General features: G+C 33.8%; 1 protein-coding gene across 1 annotated transcript; it reads left to right on the top strand.

The window, feature by feature from the left end:
- Positions 1–2,458: 2,458 nt before the first annotated feature.
- On the top strand, positions 2,459–17,757 carry LOC149562954 (mitochondrial import inner membrane translocase subunit TIM23-2-like). Its single transcript, XM_089826408.1, has 2 exons — positions 2,459–3,173; positions 17,434–17,757. Exon 1 carries the CDS (start codon positions 2,590–2,592, stop codon positions 3,169–3,171), a length of 582 nt encoding a protein of 193 aa, XP_089682534.1. The 5' UTR covers positions 2,459–2,589; the 3' UTR covers positions 3,172–3,173; positions 17,434–17,757.
- The last annotated feature ends 1,824 nt before the right edge of the window (positions 17,758–19,581 follow it).

Below are 19,581 nucleotides of genomic sequence, written 5' to 3'. Positions count from 1 at the left end.
CCTCCAATATAACCAATAGAATAGTGCCAACATTTATTTTAAATAGATAACACATAAAAGTTGATCATCTTTCCCTAACAAGAATTAAAGATAAATGTACCAAACAAAAATAGGTACAATATTATTCACCATCAATGAAAATATAAATGTACCAAATAAAAATAGGTACAATATTATTCACCATCAATGAAAATATTAATCACCATTTATGGCTTAGCATTCTCTTTAACGAAAAAACCATTAAATGTTATTAGTTCCTGCCAAGGCAAGAATACTTATGCATTCATGTCAATCCAAATATGACATTAACACTACCCAATCAAATTCAAGAATTTAAAAGATTATATGAGATGTCAAATGTTTATATCTTTTTCTAATTTTTTATTATTTTATAAATCACATTTTTCATCCATTCTATTGGTCCATACTATTTTTCGTGGGGGAGAAAATTAATTTTCTTCAACAAAAAATACAAATATTTTCTAACTTCATCTTGCATTAATGAATGTATTAATTATAACTTTATCTTTTCTACAAATTGATAAGATTTTTTTTTTAAATCATTTTATCTTCCACCTCACACAATATGTCTAATCAGTATTAATTATTACAATCTATTAAATTTTTTTAATTTCTTATTTTAAATATATTTATTATTAGTTTTACATTGATATTTATTTTTGACTATTTGATATAACTTGTTCCTAAAACTTATAAATGCATAAGTTCAAATTATACTTATATATATATATATATATATATATATATATATATATATATATAACTAATAAATATGTCTTTTTAATATAATTTCAATATGTTATATCTTTGTATTTAAATTTCTAATTTTTTTAAAACTTTGCTTTTTTTAATAAAAGTAGTTAAATTATTACTATTATTTTACTTTTATAAAAATAAATTAAACAATATTATTTTTTAATTATATTTTATAATAGTGTTTGTAATATGTATAATTGATAAGTATTACAATTTTTAAATTATATTATTTATTATTATTAATATTTTTTATTTAAACAATTTATCATTTAGTTTAAATACATTTAAAATTTAAATATATATTTTAATATTAAATTAATAATTGTATTTTATATCAAAAAACATACTAAAGAAATAACCACAAAATAGAAATAATTCAATTCTAAAAGATATATAAATTATAGTAAGGTTTTTATAAACTATGTATTAAATTAAATAGTTATATTTTATTTCTTATTTATTACATCATATTTATTCATCAACAACAAATTTATATGTATTAATCTATTTATTATTTACAAATGTACATATTAAATTATATAGATATTATTTCATAATTAAAAATTACTTAAACATTAAATAGTAAACAATTAAACAATTAGCTTTACTTATAAAATATTTTTATATTTCAATACATTTCATTTTTTTTTATAGAAATGTGAGTTTTAATATAAAATTTAAATTCTTAATTTCATTAATTAAAATATAATATATTTTAATTCTTTATTATAACCATGATTTTATTTTGACTATTTGTTTTATTAAGAAAAATAATTATATTTAATTCTCTCTCTCACACACACAAAACTTATGTTGGTATCACTCTATCTTACTATTTTATCTGTCTTCCTCTTCCTCTTCCTCCTCTATCTTATCTATCATTTTTTCCACTACATATATGTTTATGCTGTTATTGTTGTATACTGTTATTTATCTCTATCTATATCTCTATCCTAATTTTTGTCCAGTGCTAATGATTAAAAATAGTGTGAGTTCCATTTGATAATCAAGATGATAATAATACATAGTTGGGGGAGTGATTCCAACTACTTATGGTTGTCTAGTAGCATGCATGGTATGCTTAAACATATAATGTGATACTCTAAATGCTTCATCACTTCTTCAAGTTCTATAATTCAAATATTGGTATGGATGTCTTTCCTCATTGCACATAATTTAAGTTGTCAGTGTAGAAGGTGCAAATTTGTCTAAAGCATATGTATTGATCGTAGTATGATATTAAGTACTTAGTGCCATATTAGGGACTTTGGCCTCTTATTCTTGGGCTTAAATGCCCAAAGATATAATATTATAGCACGATAACTTAACAACAAAATATGAGCCATCCTATCAGATCACAAGCGCATTTCTAAGACGAGAATTTAACAACAAAATATGAGCAATCCCATTACATCACAAGTGCATTTTTAGGCAAAAATTAATGCATTTATAATGTTAATTTAGATTCTCACTCATCTACACCTCTACAACCATTATGTGTTAGGCACGGACTACAACACATTGAATCTCTTGTTATACTTTCCATTTGAAATTGCTGGACCCTTCAATAATCTAAATTTATTTGTATATTTGAACTAAACAAAACATTTAGGGCAAATGTTATTCTTTCTCGAATATTCTCTTTTAGTATAGGTAGTCAGCACGTGTTGGGGTTTTTCCCGAATTTGCAACCTCAAGCGGAGGTTTGCTCTCGAGTCGGCAAATTAGGTTTTAAGCAGCTGTCTTCTGCACAATTTTTTTCTTCTGCTTCTTGTCTTGTGTCAGAGATCGCGAGATCGAATCACAGGAAACATGAACAGCAGCGGCTCGGCAGAAGGGATACAAAATCAGGAGGGAGGGAGGCGGCTGTACAATCCATATGAGGACCTTCACGGCGGGGCATTCGACGCAAGACCTGTAAAAAATCTCTATCAAATCCCCACAACCCCAGAGTTTCTGTTCCAGGAGGAGGCCGCCTTAAAGAGAAGATCATTTAGCGATAACATAACGTACTACACTGGCTGTGCTTATTTAACGGGCGCTGTTGGGGGGGCCGGTGTGGGGTTAGTGGAAGGCCTGAAGGCCGGAGAAGCGGGAGATTCAACGAAGCTCAGAATTAACAGGGTCTTGAATAGTTCTGGTCACACTGGTAGAAAGTTCGGCAACCGTTTGGGGGTAATAGGGCTTCTCTACGCCGGACTGGAGAGTGGGATTGTGGCGGCGCGGGGGACCGATGATTCCATTAACAGCGTCATGGCCGGGTTGGGCACAGGGGCTCTTTTTAGGGCCGCCGCAGGTATACGATCTGCGGCCGTTGCTGGTGCGATCGGAGGCCTTGCTGTCGGAGCTGTAGTCGCTGGCAAGCACGCCCTCAGGAGATACGTGCCCATATGAACGTACTGAGTCGTAAACTCCTTTATGTTTTGCTCTTTTAGGGTTTACTGGTTGATTCTACATGTCTTAGCTTTAGGGCACGAAGTGTTTCATGTGTTAGGGTTTCCTTACCTTGAATCATATATAATGCAAAAAAATTCAGACATGATTGTTTCCTTTTGGGATTTTACTGAGTTGTTTACATGCTTTAAAGACGTATAGTTTCCAGTCTCTGCATGTTAGATAGTCTTAACATAACAGGACTCGCTGCAAAGGAAACTATCAGTCATGAAAGAGCTTTTTTTTTGAGTTTTTAAGCGTATGATTATTTTTGTTTTGATCTTTTAAATAATATTTACTCAGATAAACGAAGTTCGAATAGTCACCCATTTAATCCCAAGAAAATATTCTCAGCAAGCAATAAATCTTTTCAATTAGTCAGTCAGCAGCTAGCGCTAGGACAGTGCCCCTAAATTATCGACACCCCTAGAGTGGTATGTATACTGCAAGGTGCTTCATCAATGAGAGCATGGAATGTATTGTGTATTCCAACCCTAGCTAAGAGAAGTTATCTCAAATTAGGAAAAAAACCTTAAAATTTAGAGTTTTTTCAATGATATATAACTTGTTTTATTCACTTTTTATTGAATAAAACTCAAGACACTATAACATCATCAAATAGAAGCTAATTTGATCACGTACATAAATAAGGAATCACATATTGCAAGATATAAATTGTAGCTGAAGGAAATAGAAAACATAGATATATAGAATTATAAAATTTAAATGTTGTCAAATGTTATGTGAAATCTGTGAAACCCACGAACATCAAATATTCCATGAAACACGTGTAACTCTAAAGTGTAAACAAAAACAAGTCTATGGTTCAGGCTCTAGCTTAAGCTTCATCCTCATCCTTGGCCTTAGCCTTAGAGTAGTTGGTTTGCCTCCTACGAAGGCATCTAAGGTAGGTCATAGAGGTTTGAGAAGCCATAGTCTCTGCCTGCGAGGTACCATAATGATTAACATCGGTAGTGCGCGTGCTTGTACCATAACATGCTCTATCCTTCTCCTTTGCCATAGACACAACCTCAACCTTTATGTCTGCCTAGTCAACACACTAATGACCCTCCTTAGTGAATAGGGGATCGATAGACTTAGTGAGTCACTCAGACTTTGGATCAATCTCTGCTAGAGTGATCAAAGAGGAGCTAGTGTCCAAAATCGATTTGCTCCTAAGACAAGGTTGTAATGAACGAAGACAAGATCATTCAACCTGTCCACAGACAGACTATTATGCCTCTTCGAGTGGCTATGCTTAAACATGGTTCAATTGTGCTCACATCCAAAAGCCTTGCCTGACTGACTTAAATTATGAATGACAATTTTTTGAAGATTTTGGGTTGTGGGCCCAAACATCTGCCACTATCTATTTGAAATAAGTGAAGGAAAAAAATTAGTCTCAATTACAACTTTAAGTCTAAATCAAAAAACGAAAAATTAAAATGCATAACAAATTAGCCATAAAAATGAGAATATTTTTTTACCTGGTTGCAATTTTGTCTGAGCATCTATGCACATCTTGCTTGAGAAAATCACCCGTTCTTCATTTTTATATTTATCCAACTCAGTCATTGTAGTTGAGGCTGTGCCATCAAATAATCTTTTGTACCATAGGCCACTAAGAACCTTCTCATGTGCTTTGAAGTCTATACGGAAATGGAATGTTAGATTGAGGTAATAAGTTGCTGCATGGATGAGCATGTGAAAGCTAGTTTTGCCATCTCCTATCAATGATCTCTCAAATGGTGCCATATTTATTCTCGACTCATACATACTTGGATCTAATGGCCTCTTTGGTCCTATCCATGACCTCATATATATAGCCCATAAAGGGCTTCTCACCATCAACAACTCGTAGGAGAACTACAAGAGGCTCAATGACCTGCATATAATGTTAAAGACAATAGTTAAGTTTCAAATAAAAGTAAAAAAAAGAAAAATTACAAAGTTGCAAACCATATAAAATATGCATATAAATTAGAACTTAATAATTTATTAAATATCAAATTTAAATTGTAATAAATTTACATGCACAATTTCTTCACAAAGGGTTCAAAAACCCGAGTCATCAAAAATGCAATTTCCCACATCTATCCCTGCAGTGGATGTAGCATAGGAGGAGAAAGTCCACTCCTCCCCAACAAACATGGGCCTTAAAGTTGCCTTTGATGTCATTAAGAGTTTTAGTGTGAGGAAATTTGAGGCAAACATCCTAATACTAGGACAGGCCAACTCCTTTTGTCTTGTGTATTGCCTCGTATGCCAATGACTGATGCATGATTTTTGATAAACTTGTAGATGTTCTTGGCCCCTTAGATGCATGATTTGACCTAATCAAGCTTTCCAATGTCCTCCAACATGATGTCAAGACAATGTGCCACACATGGAGACTGGTTTTTCTTTGGTGCCTCTCCATCGAAAGTTTACCTGCAATAATTTTAAATTAATTAGAAATTTAGATATGTTAGGAAAATTTTAAATAAATTTATAGAGATCTCTCCATGAAGCACTTTATTTGGAGACCTTTTAACCCTCCTTAACGTGTCTTTGATCTCTCTTTCTTCTTCCAATCTTGCTCAAATTTCTAGGTAATCTCTCATTTCTACACATGGCCTTTTAGGTGCCATTTTATCATCTTTTGGTCATATCTTTGAATGCTTTCAATATTTCCCAAAACTTTGTTCACTTTCCCTAAGACCTCAAGGTCCCCTATCCTTGGAACACCCTCATTTATAGGTTGATCATGTCGACCTATACCAAGAGGGATTTAGGTCTTGAGGCCCAAAGTGTCTCAGGTGTTTAATTTGTTTTATTTTTGTTCCCTCGACGACTTGCTTTATTTTTGAGCTTGAAACCCAGTATTTAAGGAGACTTGTACATTTCATTTTTATCCACAATCTATCCATCCATGCACATGATCGAGCATATATGCTCACATGAGACATCTAGCAAGCGTTTTTAAGCATCTACAACAAGTATTCCTTTAAGCATTCTTCAAGATCTAGATTTCTTTCTTGCACCAAGCTTCTTCCATCAAGGTAATGCAACGTTTTGACTTCCAAGGAGGAGATCTTCAGGAGATCTTCCATTCATTCATCCAAGCTCATCTACTCTTGACCAAGGCATATCACAAACATTTACATTCATGAGGTTTTGACTTCAATGATCTTCTTTTGGTTTCTTTGAGACAAGGATATTATATTATTATCCTTGATTACATACTAAATTTAACATCTACAAAGGTAATGACATTTCTCATTGTTAGATTTTGTTCTCTACTATTTGCTAGCATTTCCTTTATGAATATTATCATTTCAATTTGAACGCTGATTCCTCAATCTCGGGCTTGACCAATACAACACCTTCACCAACAAACAAAAATAATTTTTCTAGTGTGTAGGAATAGGTTATTAGAATTGCAAATTTGGATCTAGAAACTATCAGTTGAAGGCTTCACAAAAAATCTGGGTCGACTTTGATTTTGTGCTTCGAGAATGTGTCCATCATCTCGTAAGCCTACTAATAGATGTCACCCAAATCAACTTGTATTTGGAGATCTAAGATTTTCAGGGTTTTTAGGGTTTTTTGGTCTAATCATATATCCATAGTCACATTTTCTATAGCAATTGCAGATCATCAATTTTTAGAGTAGAAAAAGGCACTTTTCCTTGCACATTTCGAGGTCAGTTTTCTTCTTTTCATCTCATATCATAGATCTAATTTCCTATTTTAATTGGACTGATTGCATACATATAGCTTCTCGATCTATTTCATTTGTTTCGTTTAATCAAGTGGTTCAATTTACATTCACATTACACAATTAAAATTAATGAATATTGCATGAAAGTGGACCTGCTTGCGTACTTGCTAAGTATAATTTGGGTTTAGTATTGGCATCCCATCCTATTTGGGTTGTGCTAATGTAACTCGAGTTATATTGAGAGTTTATGTTTGGAAGCCCCTCGTTCTCTTGTATGGAATGGCTTAGGGTGAATATGTTTAACTAATGAAAATATCTCATCTAGTTCACATTGTTTAATTCATTGCTTTCATTTCTCCCCCAAACACCATCAAACTTTCAAAACTTGGAAAGTTAAAATTTAAAAGTTTCCCTGCAACGACATAACTTGTTGCAATATCTCTCAACACCCACAACAGATTTTCTTCCCCCACTTCTTGTTTGACTTCCTGAATAGCCTCACATAAGTATGTGGTGTTTTTCACGTGTAAGGAAGCAACAATGCTCTTCAAGAACACGACAAATCCTAAAAAATTAAGATAGAAAAAAATAATTATCAATTATCATGGATCAATCAACAAATCAAAATTGACACTGTTCTATGCATTTAGCAAAGTAGAATGATAAATCACCTCCGCAGGAAACAAGAAAATTTAGCAGTGTTCTATTCCTCCTATCTGTCATCCATCATCCATGATGCTGCAACTCTTTTGGCTCCAAGACTATTGGTGGTCCTTTAGCTCAACTTTCATATCCTCAACCATTTATAACTAGAGGGGCCCACTTAACTCAACACTAGTAGGGGCTTCAAAACCCGCAACTCAAATGGTTACGACATCTACCATGTTGTGCCAATAATGAGACTTGTCATAAATAGTCATAGCAAATTATGATTAGACGCTAGATCATTAGACGAAGCAGACTTCCAACTTCAAAGTTTCAAATTCAAACTATAAATTTTAAAATTCACTTATAAACTTAAAGCAATCAAATAAAAAATAATTACTTGTTTGCTATAAATGGAATGTTGTAGAAGTACCAAACCTTATCATTAGACGAAGCAGACTTCCAACTTCAAAGTTTCAAATTCAAACTATAAATTTTAAAATTCACTTATAAACTTAAAGCAATCAAATAAAAAATAATTACTTGTTTGCTATAAATGGAATGTTGTAGAAGTACCAAACCTTGAATTTTCTTTTTTTCACCATCATGAATCTTCTTATTCCAACCCATGTCCTCAATCAATGGTTGTGCATTAGGAGTACTGCGTGGCACAAAATAATTATCCAATCTCAATTTTTGCACTTTACAATGAAAGGTAATAGAGCCACTAGCCGGAGCAAAAGCACTAGCACTAGGATAAAAGGGAAGCCTAGTAGAACTCTCTCTAACACAACTTGCAAATGCAGATGTGGATGTGGGTGCACAGGAGTCAAATAGTTTCCAATTGCCTCTTCTTAGTTAACTTTTATTGTTCATGTGTTTCTAGCAGGACAACAAAAACATTTTGCCTTGGGAGCTTGTTTTTTGCATACCTCAATATCTTGCCGAGCTATGCCAGTGAAATGGTATTTGAATCTATTGATGAGACCAAAATTTGTAATTAGATTTGTGGATTCAATTGGTAAGCTTTTTTAGCATAACATTTCAGATCATTTTCAATGGATCCATTATTAGGATGAGAGAATGGAAGAATGAAATTATGGATCACATCATCAGGATGATGGATCACAAAGTGTGATCCAGAACGTTGATGCTAAAAAAGGTTATACAATTGAATCCAGAAATCTAATTACACATTTCAAATGGATTGTGGAAATCTGATACTATTAAGCAACCAAAATTGATTCTTTACCAAAAAATATCTTGTTTGATTATATATTTTGTTAGGAAACTCTTCAGTATATTTTGAAGACGGGTCCTTTTTAGACATTGTGAAAAATGAATGTTTTTAAAATGTTAAGGCTGCTGCAATAAGAAAATTTTACGAAGTTATAAACTAATAAAAGAACAACAAACCCTTGAGAAAAAAATGTAAATATGTTTACAATTTTTTTCTAAAAAAATTGTAGGGTTTGCACTTTGCACTGTGCTATGGTTCTACTTCTTTTATGCAATTTAATAAAAAACATTCAAAATTAAAAAATTTAAAGTTTACTAAAAAAATTTAACAAACAATGAAAAATCCATTCAACATACCAAAAAAAAAAACCAAAATCTACAAAGTTTAACACTCATTGTTGGTGTAAATACGTATTCACTATTTACATTTACTTAAGTTTACTTAGGTTAGTGCATTATTTTATTTTAAATTTGACGGTCAAACAGCTGTCGCAACAGTTTAAAAAAGCCTGGAAATGATGGTCAAACAACCCTCAAATTTAACATCGTGAAATGTTGACGTAAGCAAAAAATCGGCCTCCTTGGATGTTGTGGCCAATGATGTTAGTAGATGATGTCAACACCGTACTGTACGAATGTACAGAAAAATCTGACTTGGTGTACGACAAGGTACAGATCCATTGATGTGTTCGTTGAATTGTGTGCGGATGTGGCAGTTGTACTTGACTGATTGGGTGCTGGTGACGTGGCAAGGGAATGGAAAGCATGGTAGTCCACATGTCACGAGGATGAGGTGCTGATGTGTGCTGGTCTCTGTCCACGTGACTGTTGTAGGCTGCAAATTGGCAGGAGTCCATGTGGCAGGTTCTTCTATGCGCTGCGTAGCAGAGTTTGCTTGTTGCTACTTGTTGAAGTGTGTCCCGAAATTTGGGAGTCCTTGACGCTGGACTTTAGAATTTATCGCCATGCTGTGAGTTTTCAGTCGTCGTCGCCGGTGAATGGACAATGGAACAGTTGTCGGAAATGATTAAAATGCTGGCACTCTTGGGATATAATCCCACATGCATGCGAAATGCAACCTTTGTGCAAGTTAAAAACAACAGCCCGTGGATGATGAACAAAGTGAACCTACCAGAGTTGGTGGTGCCGAAGATGGCTCAGCCGGTGATAGAGGTTGCCGGATTTGTATATTGATGCTGGATTTAAATGCAAATCTGCCCGAAAATGTTCCATGCAAGGTGCAGGGCTAGGGTGTCACTGCCCAATACCTGTACAAAAATAAATTTCTCTGCTACTTGAAGGGCAATTTTTTTTTCAAAAAATGCAGAATTCAAAAATAATTGTAGAGAATTTAATAGATTTGAATAAAATAAAATTGCAGATCTAAAAAATCATACCTGAACTTGCAAATCGGGCCTTTGTGTGCTGATTTGCAAATTTTTTTTGGCCTCAAAATCGACTTTGGCCTAGGGTAGGCAAATTTATAGCCGATTTTCACCGAATTGACGTTTCGGACGCAATGGCGAGGTCCATTCTGAAGGTGTTGAAGCAACAAGATGGTCTCGAACGGCTATGTTAAGAGAAATTCTCCAAGTTTTAATACCATGTCAGAATTTGCCCTTGGGGCAAAATTCACCCAAGATCAAAGAACTCAAGCACAAGCGCAACAGTAGACCAGAAAGAGTATGATCAGAATATTGATATGTATTCGATTCAGTGTGAAAGTACACTAGGAGTGCCTATATATAAAGGCCTTTGGAATGCTTCTAGAATGCATGGGAATCAACAACATGATAAGTCATCAAACTAGGCACATGTCCACTAGGAGTGGGTTATCCTCCATTAAGCACAAGAGTAAGTGCAATGATGAGAGGATAAGCTTACAAAGGTGTAGCACGCAAAATTATGTTGTAGACACCATGTGCTAAATAGAAGTGCGAATAATTGTGTTGTCTACATGACAACTCAGTTAATGATGCAAACTCTAGTGTTGTAGACACCATGTGCTGAATTAGAGTTGCTTACTTCTGTGTTGTCAACATGACCACTCATAAAAGTATGCAAACTCCTAAGTGTCTCACCAAATAAATAATAAAATAATGCAATATAATAAAATAATGCATTAAAGTGTAAATAGTGAATACGTATTTACACCAACACTTGCCTCTTGCAAATGAGTTGAGTAGCCTTGCTATGGACTCCTCGATGCTCTCAATGCAAGTCTATGGTCTCCCCAAAGTGATTTTTGGTCTCTTTGATGCTCTTCTTCCTTGCTGGTTTCAAACCTATGGCTTCTTGTTTTCGTCTCTCTCTCTCTCTCTCTCTCTCTCTCTCTCTCTCACACACACACACACACACACACACACACACACACTCTTTTCCTCTTTTCTTGTCACAACTAGTGCAATTAAAAGGCCTTTTAGGGTTAAATAGAAAATAAAAAGGGAAAGAAGTGCTTAAAAACTTTAATTTTTAATGTTTTTTTGCCAATGTGGCATTGCCGCTAGTTGAGTCTAGCAAACTTGGACTCGGCAAGTTATGGCATAACTAGACAACTCGCTAACTTGGGTGAGTTGCTGAGCCAACAAAGCTCGACTAGGTTAACACAACTGGCCAACTCGGCAACCTCGCCTAACATGCGATGAGCTTGGGATCTCTGCTTTGCAAACTCTGTGAGTGCTATCTTAGTGGCCGAGTACTTTCTTTTATTTTTTTATTTCTTCAACAGTTTTAACAAGTTCAACTCTCACAGTTTTATAGATGTGAGAAAAATGTGGGTAAAATGGCCTAAGCAAGCATGAAGCTGGCTAATGCATGGCTTTCACACATGTTTTTGGTGCTATAAGATTATGGTTTTTCTCTTTTGGGACATTAATTTTTTATTAGATACATTTTGTAATTGAATTTTGAAAAAGAGGAAAAAAAAGTTTTAGTAACTTATGAAGTTGCCAATTATCTGCCAAGTCAATTTTTTTTGGTTTGCCAAGTACTTTTAGTTGATTATAGGTGTAGACATATATCACAACACATCATAAAGCCATGCATATTCCCCATGAGAAAGAATTCCCACTGCCTGAAACTGATTTACTTTAATGTAGATCCATTGACATAATGAAAGCTACTCTTTTTTTTGATCAGTAAAAGGCAGTAGTCAATATTTATTAATTTTATAAAGTATTTATTATTGGCTTCCCTGTTCTAAGTGCGGGCACCAAGGGAAAAGAACGGGGAAGAAAACCCCTGGTGTAGCTCAGGACCAAAGTCCTGTAGACAAATGGGAGGTAAAAGGACCTCCAGTGCAAAAGTTACAAGGGCATTCCCCCCTTAACAAGAAGAATAACAGAAATGAGAAATCATAAGAGCTGAAGTAAATTGAATGGTCCTGATACTGCTGGAAGACCAAAGAGACACTGCTCATCCTAATCTGTCTTGACAGCCTACCCCTGCGAAGAACAGAGACAACAAACACCAAAATACCAGCTATGGAATGAATCTTAGAAAGAAACAAACACACGATTCATAGCCTAATTTTGAATGTCGAAGCCCGCACTCTGATTGGATATCAAATATATAACTGAAATAAAAGCTAGATTTTTTTTTAAGAGCAAAGCTTGAGATATAAGTTAGCTTCCCGGATTACTTGTAAAGTCATTTTCTTTTTAGCCTTCTCCTAAACCATTCCATAAGGTTTGGTATTTGTTTGTTGGTAAATTAGTCCCAAAGTAACAAGAATCGGAATCGGATCGAAATCGGCAAGGCCGAATCAAATCGTGAATCGGCCATGAATCGGAATCGAATCGGCCATGAATCCGAAAATTTAAAAAACCCTTGAAATTTAGTGAGTAACTTATTTCATAAACCCTTTATCGCTGATTCAATTCACCGATTCACAAAAAATCGTTTGGCTTGAATCGAATCGCCGAATCGCGTGAATCGCATGAATCGCCGTGATTCTTGGAACTATGATTAGTCCATATATTTTAAATCCTCTTTTCAACATTTATCTTGGTAAGTCTTGATGAATATGCGGATCCATACCATGTTCATGTACTCTATATGGGAAGTTGTAATTTTGATTTATATAAATTATCATAATTTTGAGTGATTGCATTTTTTCTCTCTTAAGGCCCTATCAAAACATTAGAAATTAGGAACATGCAGCAAAAGGACAAAGAAGTGAATCCATATGTATGGAGCTTATCACTTGACCAATCCATCCGCCCAAAGCATCAAATATTTCATCAAATATGTGAAATAGCTCTTACTCAGGACTGTATTGATTGTCTCATCTTTCCTCCACGAATCACTCCTAAACTTTTTTGTAGTTGTTTGATGACCTTTCTGAAGGAGCAGCAGTCCATAAACTGTTCATGATGTCAATATTGTCATTGCCACCAACAGGCTATAAATACAATAGATACTGTGTTGCATCAACCATTTGAGTCAACTTGGAATGTTGTGACCTAATATTGATATATTCCCAGATATAATAAGGATAAGCACTTGTGGCATTCTTAACCTTAGCATAAATATTAGTTAATACACTAATGCCTCCTAATTAGGATGAAGGGGTATATCCAGACGTAGACAAGCATACAAATATAGAAGAGAATTCTCTCTCATATCGTCATATCAGCAAATATAGTATTAGTACATTATCATTTGATTTGTTGGGGGCAAACCCCTTGAGGTGGTCTTCTATATTTCTTCGTCCTTTTCCCCCTAAGAGTTTATCTAATGCGCATTCAAAACCCAAAAAACTCATTTCTAAATTCACTGCATAAACAAGATGCTTGCTTAAATTGTAGCCCCAATACCACTGGCTATGTTATATCTTAGAAATAAATGCAAAACTCAGAAATATAAAATTCCACTTCAAGGAGATGACCTTCAATAATCAGATGTTAATGACGAATTCAAATGATGATATTTTGGAGAGTTCTAATCCATATTTGTAGGCTTAACTATGTGAGGAAATACCCCTTCATATTAATTAAGAAGGATTATTGTATTAACTAGTATTTATGTTTGGGATAATACTAAAAAATATATCATATTAGGATTTTACCAAAGAATGTTCAGGATATTAACTTTACAAGGATGTTTCAGTACAATGATTTTACTGTTCAGGATACCTATAGAACGAAACAATATGAAATGATGAAACAAGCTTTTGATTGTATATACAATGAGGAGAGAATTGATCTTTTTGAAAAAAAATCAAATGATTCCCAATTTAAAATATATAATAAATATAGCAGGTAATAGTCAAACCACAAAGAATTAGAGAGAATTTAATGGTAATGGAAAAGTATAGAACCAGACCAGCGTATAATAACAGATTTTAAAGCAAATATTTAATATATAATAGAATAAAATTTGAAGCCCATATGAGATGAATTTTAGAAGCCTTCAAATTCCAAAACCATAACAGATGAAATGCAGTTATAGTCTTATAGACAATTAAAATATAGTGTCATCATTATAAATGAAAGTCAAGTCAGTTCATGGAGCCAACATTGGGCCAATTTTACACTGTCTAATACAAATGTTACAAAAGCAAAGGTTATGATTAATTTTTTCAAGAAAAATGGTCCCATCAACAATTTAATGAGACTATACAGTAGATGATAGCAGTTTAATTATCTGCGCTGACTCTATATATTACTCTGAACCTTGGTGCTCTTACATCCGCTCTCTCTAGACCACTACCATCGTCTGGCCTCATGGATCACAGCAATGATTCAATAGGTCAACCCATAATAAAGATACAAAACAGATACGTGGGATTTTGTTGGTTTCAAGGGTTTGAACTTGTATTAAAAACAGCTTTTATAACACAATGGAGGAACATAATAAAACTTCCTTCAATACAGCGACAGCAGAAAACTAGAAATGTAATTGTAAAAGGTCAAAGAGGGATGTTGTCATGCTGGGGATTCACTTGTTAAGTAATTTAATAACATCACTGTTGGGGGGTTTAAATGTTAAAATCACAAAAAAATGTGTGGTTTACTGTTTAGACATTAGGGAATAGGGGATGGCTATAGAGATGGTTTTGGAGGTTGTTAGAGCAGAAGGGGAGAGGCCAGGTGTCATAAGGGTGTCATGCTTGAACAATGAACATATATTAAGTCTTGAATACAATTATTTTGCTTTAGCTTCGTATGTAGTTTGGTAGGATTTGAGACACAATTAGTTATTAGCTTTCCCTGTTTCATTTGCTTTGCTTTAGGAATTAGGTTTATGTTGGCCTAGAGACTCTTCTGCACACACAAGAACAAATTTGAATTGATAGCAGTAGGAGCATGTTTCCATCTATGGAAGGAATCTTAGTTTAAATTTGCTGCAGTACTGGATCGATATTTTTGCTATGGTATGTTAGTTCATATCCATCTCTATTTAGTGGCGTCCTAGTTAACATGGAATAAGTGGAGCTAAGATATGTTGTAAGGTCACTCTAGCTCAATTTTCTGTTCGTCATAGTTTAAATCTTAACTTCAGGATTAACCATATTTTAAAACCATAAACCTTCCTTAATGGGTTGCCTAAATTGAGGCATTCAAATCTTTATTTCTATCACAATATGCATTGAAAATTGTCACTGAGTGAAGTGAAAAGAGTTAGTAGGAATGCACATGTTGTTTGAAAACATTATATTCATAACATCTATATTTTGGTGACTCAAGTTGTACTGGTTCTATTATCTATATTCAACCAGAGTATTTCCTTTGTTTTGAAACTGTCTTTAATAGTTGGTGGACGTTCATTTTTCTTTGAAAATAATTATGTGTCAGGTTTATTCACAGTCCGCAAAGAAAACATACATAACAAGATTAATTATCAACTAATAAGTTATTGCAGCTGCTCAATAAAGGCTATACTCATTCTAGCAGTAGATTTGCCGTTTTCTTTCATCCTCCTCAAGAAGCAGAGTCACACATTGGAGCCCAAGGTCTTTAGATTGTTCAGATCAAACTATTACATTTCCTCTTATTGCACTCAAATAGGAGAGATGGTTGTAACTCTCTCAAACAGTTGATACTGAAATATAATTTAAATGCGTAGTTAAGGCCTTGATGTTACAAGAGCCTGAACAATTTTAAGTGCAGAAAAGGAAGTAACAGAAATCACTCCGAGTAATCTCAAAACAAATCTGTATGCAAGCAGAAGAAGGTGACGTTGCAGTAACATGCATAACAAAACCCTGGGTCCACATGGTAAAGGCTAAAATAATAGCACTAGTAATATATACATGATTCAACCATCTTTCATAATTTAATTAAACTGAAAACAAATATAAACTGTTATCTAGATGAATAGTATTTCACAAGCCACGAAATTGAAAGTACTGACAAATGTGGATGCATTCAAGAAAGGGCATGTGGCTTTTGAGGCAAAATGGCACCATGTTTTGCCTGTTTTAGATCATAATGTGATTGGAATGGTTAGATGCCAAAAAGAGTGGACAAGAATTCTGATATTTCCATCAAGATTTAACTGTGTTTTTTGAGTCAAACTCATTAATCCATATTTCATGTGTACTTTTGTTTTGAGTCAAACTCATTAACCCATATTTCAAGAGTGTACTTTTGTCAAAATTTAGAAAACTATAAATAATGAATTTTTGATTATTCTTTCTCGATTTCAAATAGTAAGGTTATCCTTTCAATTTAAAAAAAAGCAAAAGCTGATTTTTGTTTTGAGCAATTGTACAATTAAGTTTGCTGTTCAGCTATGGAGGAAAATGGCACCAAAAGATAGGACTACCATCTTAAGTAAACAAAATGAATAGGTGTGGTATTACACAGTACTATTGCAGTCAGATTGATTCGATCATGAGATACATTTGCAGAAAACGGTCCATGTTACTCAACAGTATCCTTCACCAAAAACAAAAAACAACTCTGGTATGCATAAGAAAAATAACGTGTTTGGTTCATTTTTGAGAAGGAAATATAAGAACCATAATAGAGTGCTTTCGAAGTTCAGAAAACAAACAAAATTTGTTGATATTTAATCCGGCAAATGTTACAAATTATTTCAAAACTTCTATTTTTACCACCACTTAGACAAAAATTAGGACAATTTGGATGGTACCATTGAAGATATAGTTTTTTGTACGTGAGTGATCTGTAAGTGGATGGGACAGCTATATTTTCTCATATGACACTTTAGGAACATTGAGTATGGGCTATAGACGAAGAATTGCATGGTAGTGCGGTGATGTGAATTTGTTCAAATTGTTTATCTTTCTTGAGATGTTATTTGATCATTATATGCCAAATTCATTAGATTTGGGGAAATTAAAGAGAGCCCATGCAAATTTTTTCTTAGTCTGAACTTTCTACCTTTTTTGAATTTCCTGTTTGGGTGGTTGTTTTGCTTTGCTATTACCAGTCAGAAAAGTTTGATCTCAATTTAAGCAGTTATTGCTTGGAATAACTTGTCAATATACTAATGGTGATTTTTATATTGTCTAGACATACGATCGTTAAAATTCTTGATGAGTTTGTATCATTGATATGACCTGCTATTGCACTACAAACTTGGAATTCGTGTGTTTATTTTAAATCTTAACAATTCCACAATGCTGCTATACTAATCGCTGCGTAGTTTCTTATAATTGTTTTCAGGTGTTACAAATAATTTTGTTTGTTTGAGTGGAAAAACAAGGCACCAAAGCTTGATATGGACCTATATTTACGAGGATTATTCAGAATTATGGATAAATCACTTGTGATGTCCTATTTGATTTGTAGACATGATGAGAAATCAGTTCTTTTTTTGGAGGCAGACCAATTTGAAAGGACTTGTAACAAAGGCGAAGCATTTTATGCTAATTTGAGAGATATTTTAGATTGTGTTAGGGGGCTAATTTTGAATGACATTGTAAATCTCTATTACAAGAACGATCCCTTCATATGGATGAGTATACAAGGGCCTTTTAGCACATAGAATGGCTTATGCTTGTTTTTCGTTTCTCCATTTTTTTAGCTTCAAATCTTGTTTCATTTGTGGACCTTAGTCTAAGTTATTTGTTATCGTATTAAAATTTAAGACTCCTCAGCTTTGTAAATTTTATCTTACTTTGGAATTTTGGTTTTCATGTATAATTTAAGTTTTAGTAAATTATATTCAATTAGGAGATTACTTTACACAGTAAAATTGTGGTAATGCTATCAGGATTCAATTGTGTATGTTTCACCAAAATCAGACTCTCAAGGATGAATGGAATGCTTAACATTCATTGCATCTAGGGGATTGCATACTTAGTTTAGTAAAATACACATGCTTATTTGATTGAGATGGTTATGGAAATTTTATTTTTGCCATGTTTATCATGCATGTTTTGTGATCAATACTTGCATGACTAGATTTACTGTGTTTTCTTTATAAAGATAGGTGTTATCGTATCATTATGTTTTGATCGGGATAGTTATGGAAATTTTATTTTTGCGATGTTTATCATGCATGTTTTGTGATCAATACTTGCATGACTAAATCTATTGTGTTTTCTTTTTACAAATAGATGTTATTGTATCATTATGTTTTCAGGGATCATGTGTCTGAGATACCATCAGAAATAGAGTTGTGCCATTTTCATCGGTCCATTAAAGTGAAATTAATGCTAGTAGCTGTTGCAATATTGCATAATTGATGGTGTATTTCTCTTTGAAGTTTGAATTTTCTCTCTTCGCCGAGGTCGTTAGTCAATCTGATAAGTTCTATGTTATTACCATTCCGTATGCTAATATAATAAACTACTATTAAGCACTGTTGTAACATGATGAATCAGTAAGTCCTAGGAGGATTCTTTAGTATGTAGAATTCCTACTTTGGATTTACACAAAGTTAGGGCTCAGCTTCCCAAATCATCCAAAAGTTTCGAAAGCAGCATCTGCATACTTCAATGTGGTTTACGTGTGCATTTTGAAACAAGTATTGTATATTGTAAATGTTTCAACAGAGGTAGCAGTTACAATTTTTCCAATAGTCGTGCATTTGTGAAGATATCTAGATTCCAATTGGTCCCAGTTTGAGTCATGAGGTAGGAAATACATTTAAGACCACGACTTTAGTGAGGAAAAACTTTGAAACCATTGAGAGGTTTATGCTGAGAATAAATTGGCATAGGTACTGTGAATCATTTGCTGACAACAAATTTTGACTACGGTGCTGCAGCTTTCAGTTGTTAATAGTTGTGGCAAATGAGTGCCTGAAAATGATTAAATGCACTCGGAAAATTTGTTTTGGAGTTTTAATAAGATGTCATTCAAAAAGCTTCTCGTTTACGAATGCAATTTTTGCACTAGGGTAGAGGACCCAGTACTTGAATGTGTTCTAGTAGTTGTGATAAGATTTGTTCACTTAATACTTATAGTTATTGACTTAATGTCCAATTTTTTTTACAACATTGTACCAGTACTTGTTGATGTATAGTTAGTACAACGCTAACTACCCAAAATTGAATAAAATGTACCCATAGTTATAAAAATTAACCAATGATGTGATGCCACATCAGCTGTTCAACTATGGGTACCTTATACGCACAACCATTGTTTTCACTTTTTTTTTGGAGCTGTTTTGGACAACTTGGCAAAAAGTATGCTGATGTGGCATCATAACGTGTGATGTGGATTTGAAACCTTAGTTATAAGTAGACAACTCACCAAGTAAGTTGCGGTAAAAAATTAGGAGCGATTTGAAATTTTTACATAAGCTTTTGATAAGCACGAAGTTAGGGCGGTCAAGTACTAGGTCCTCTCCCCCATGTTCGTAAA

This window comes from Cupressus sempervirens, chromosome 4 (assembly GCF_028749045.1).
Source record: "Cupressus sempervirens isolate cs-2001-9-10 chromosome 4, ASM2874904v1, whole genome shotgun sequence".
NCBI lineage: Eukaryota > Viridiplantae > Streptophyta > Pinopsida > Cupressales > Cupressaceae > Cupressus > Cupressus sempervirens.
This window is presented reverse-complemented; position numbering and strand designations above follow the sequence as displayed.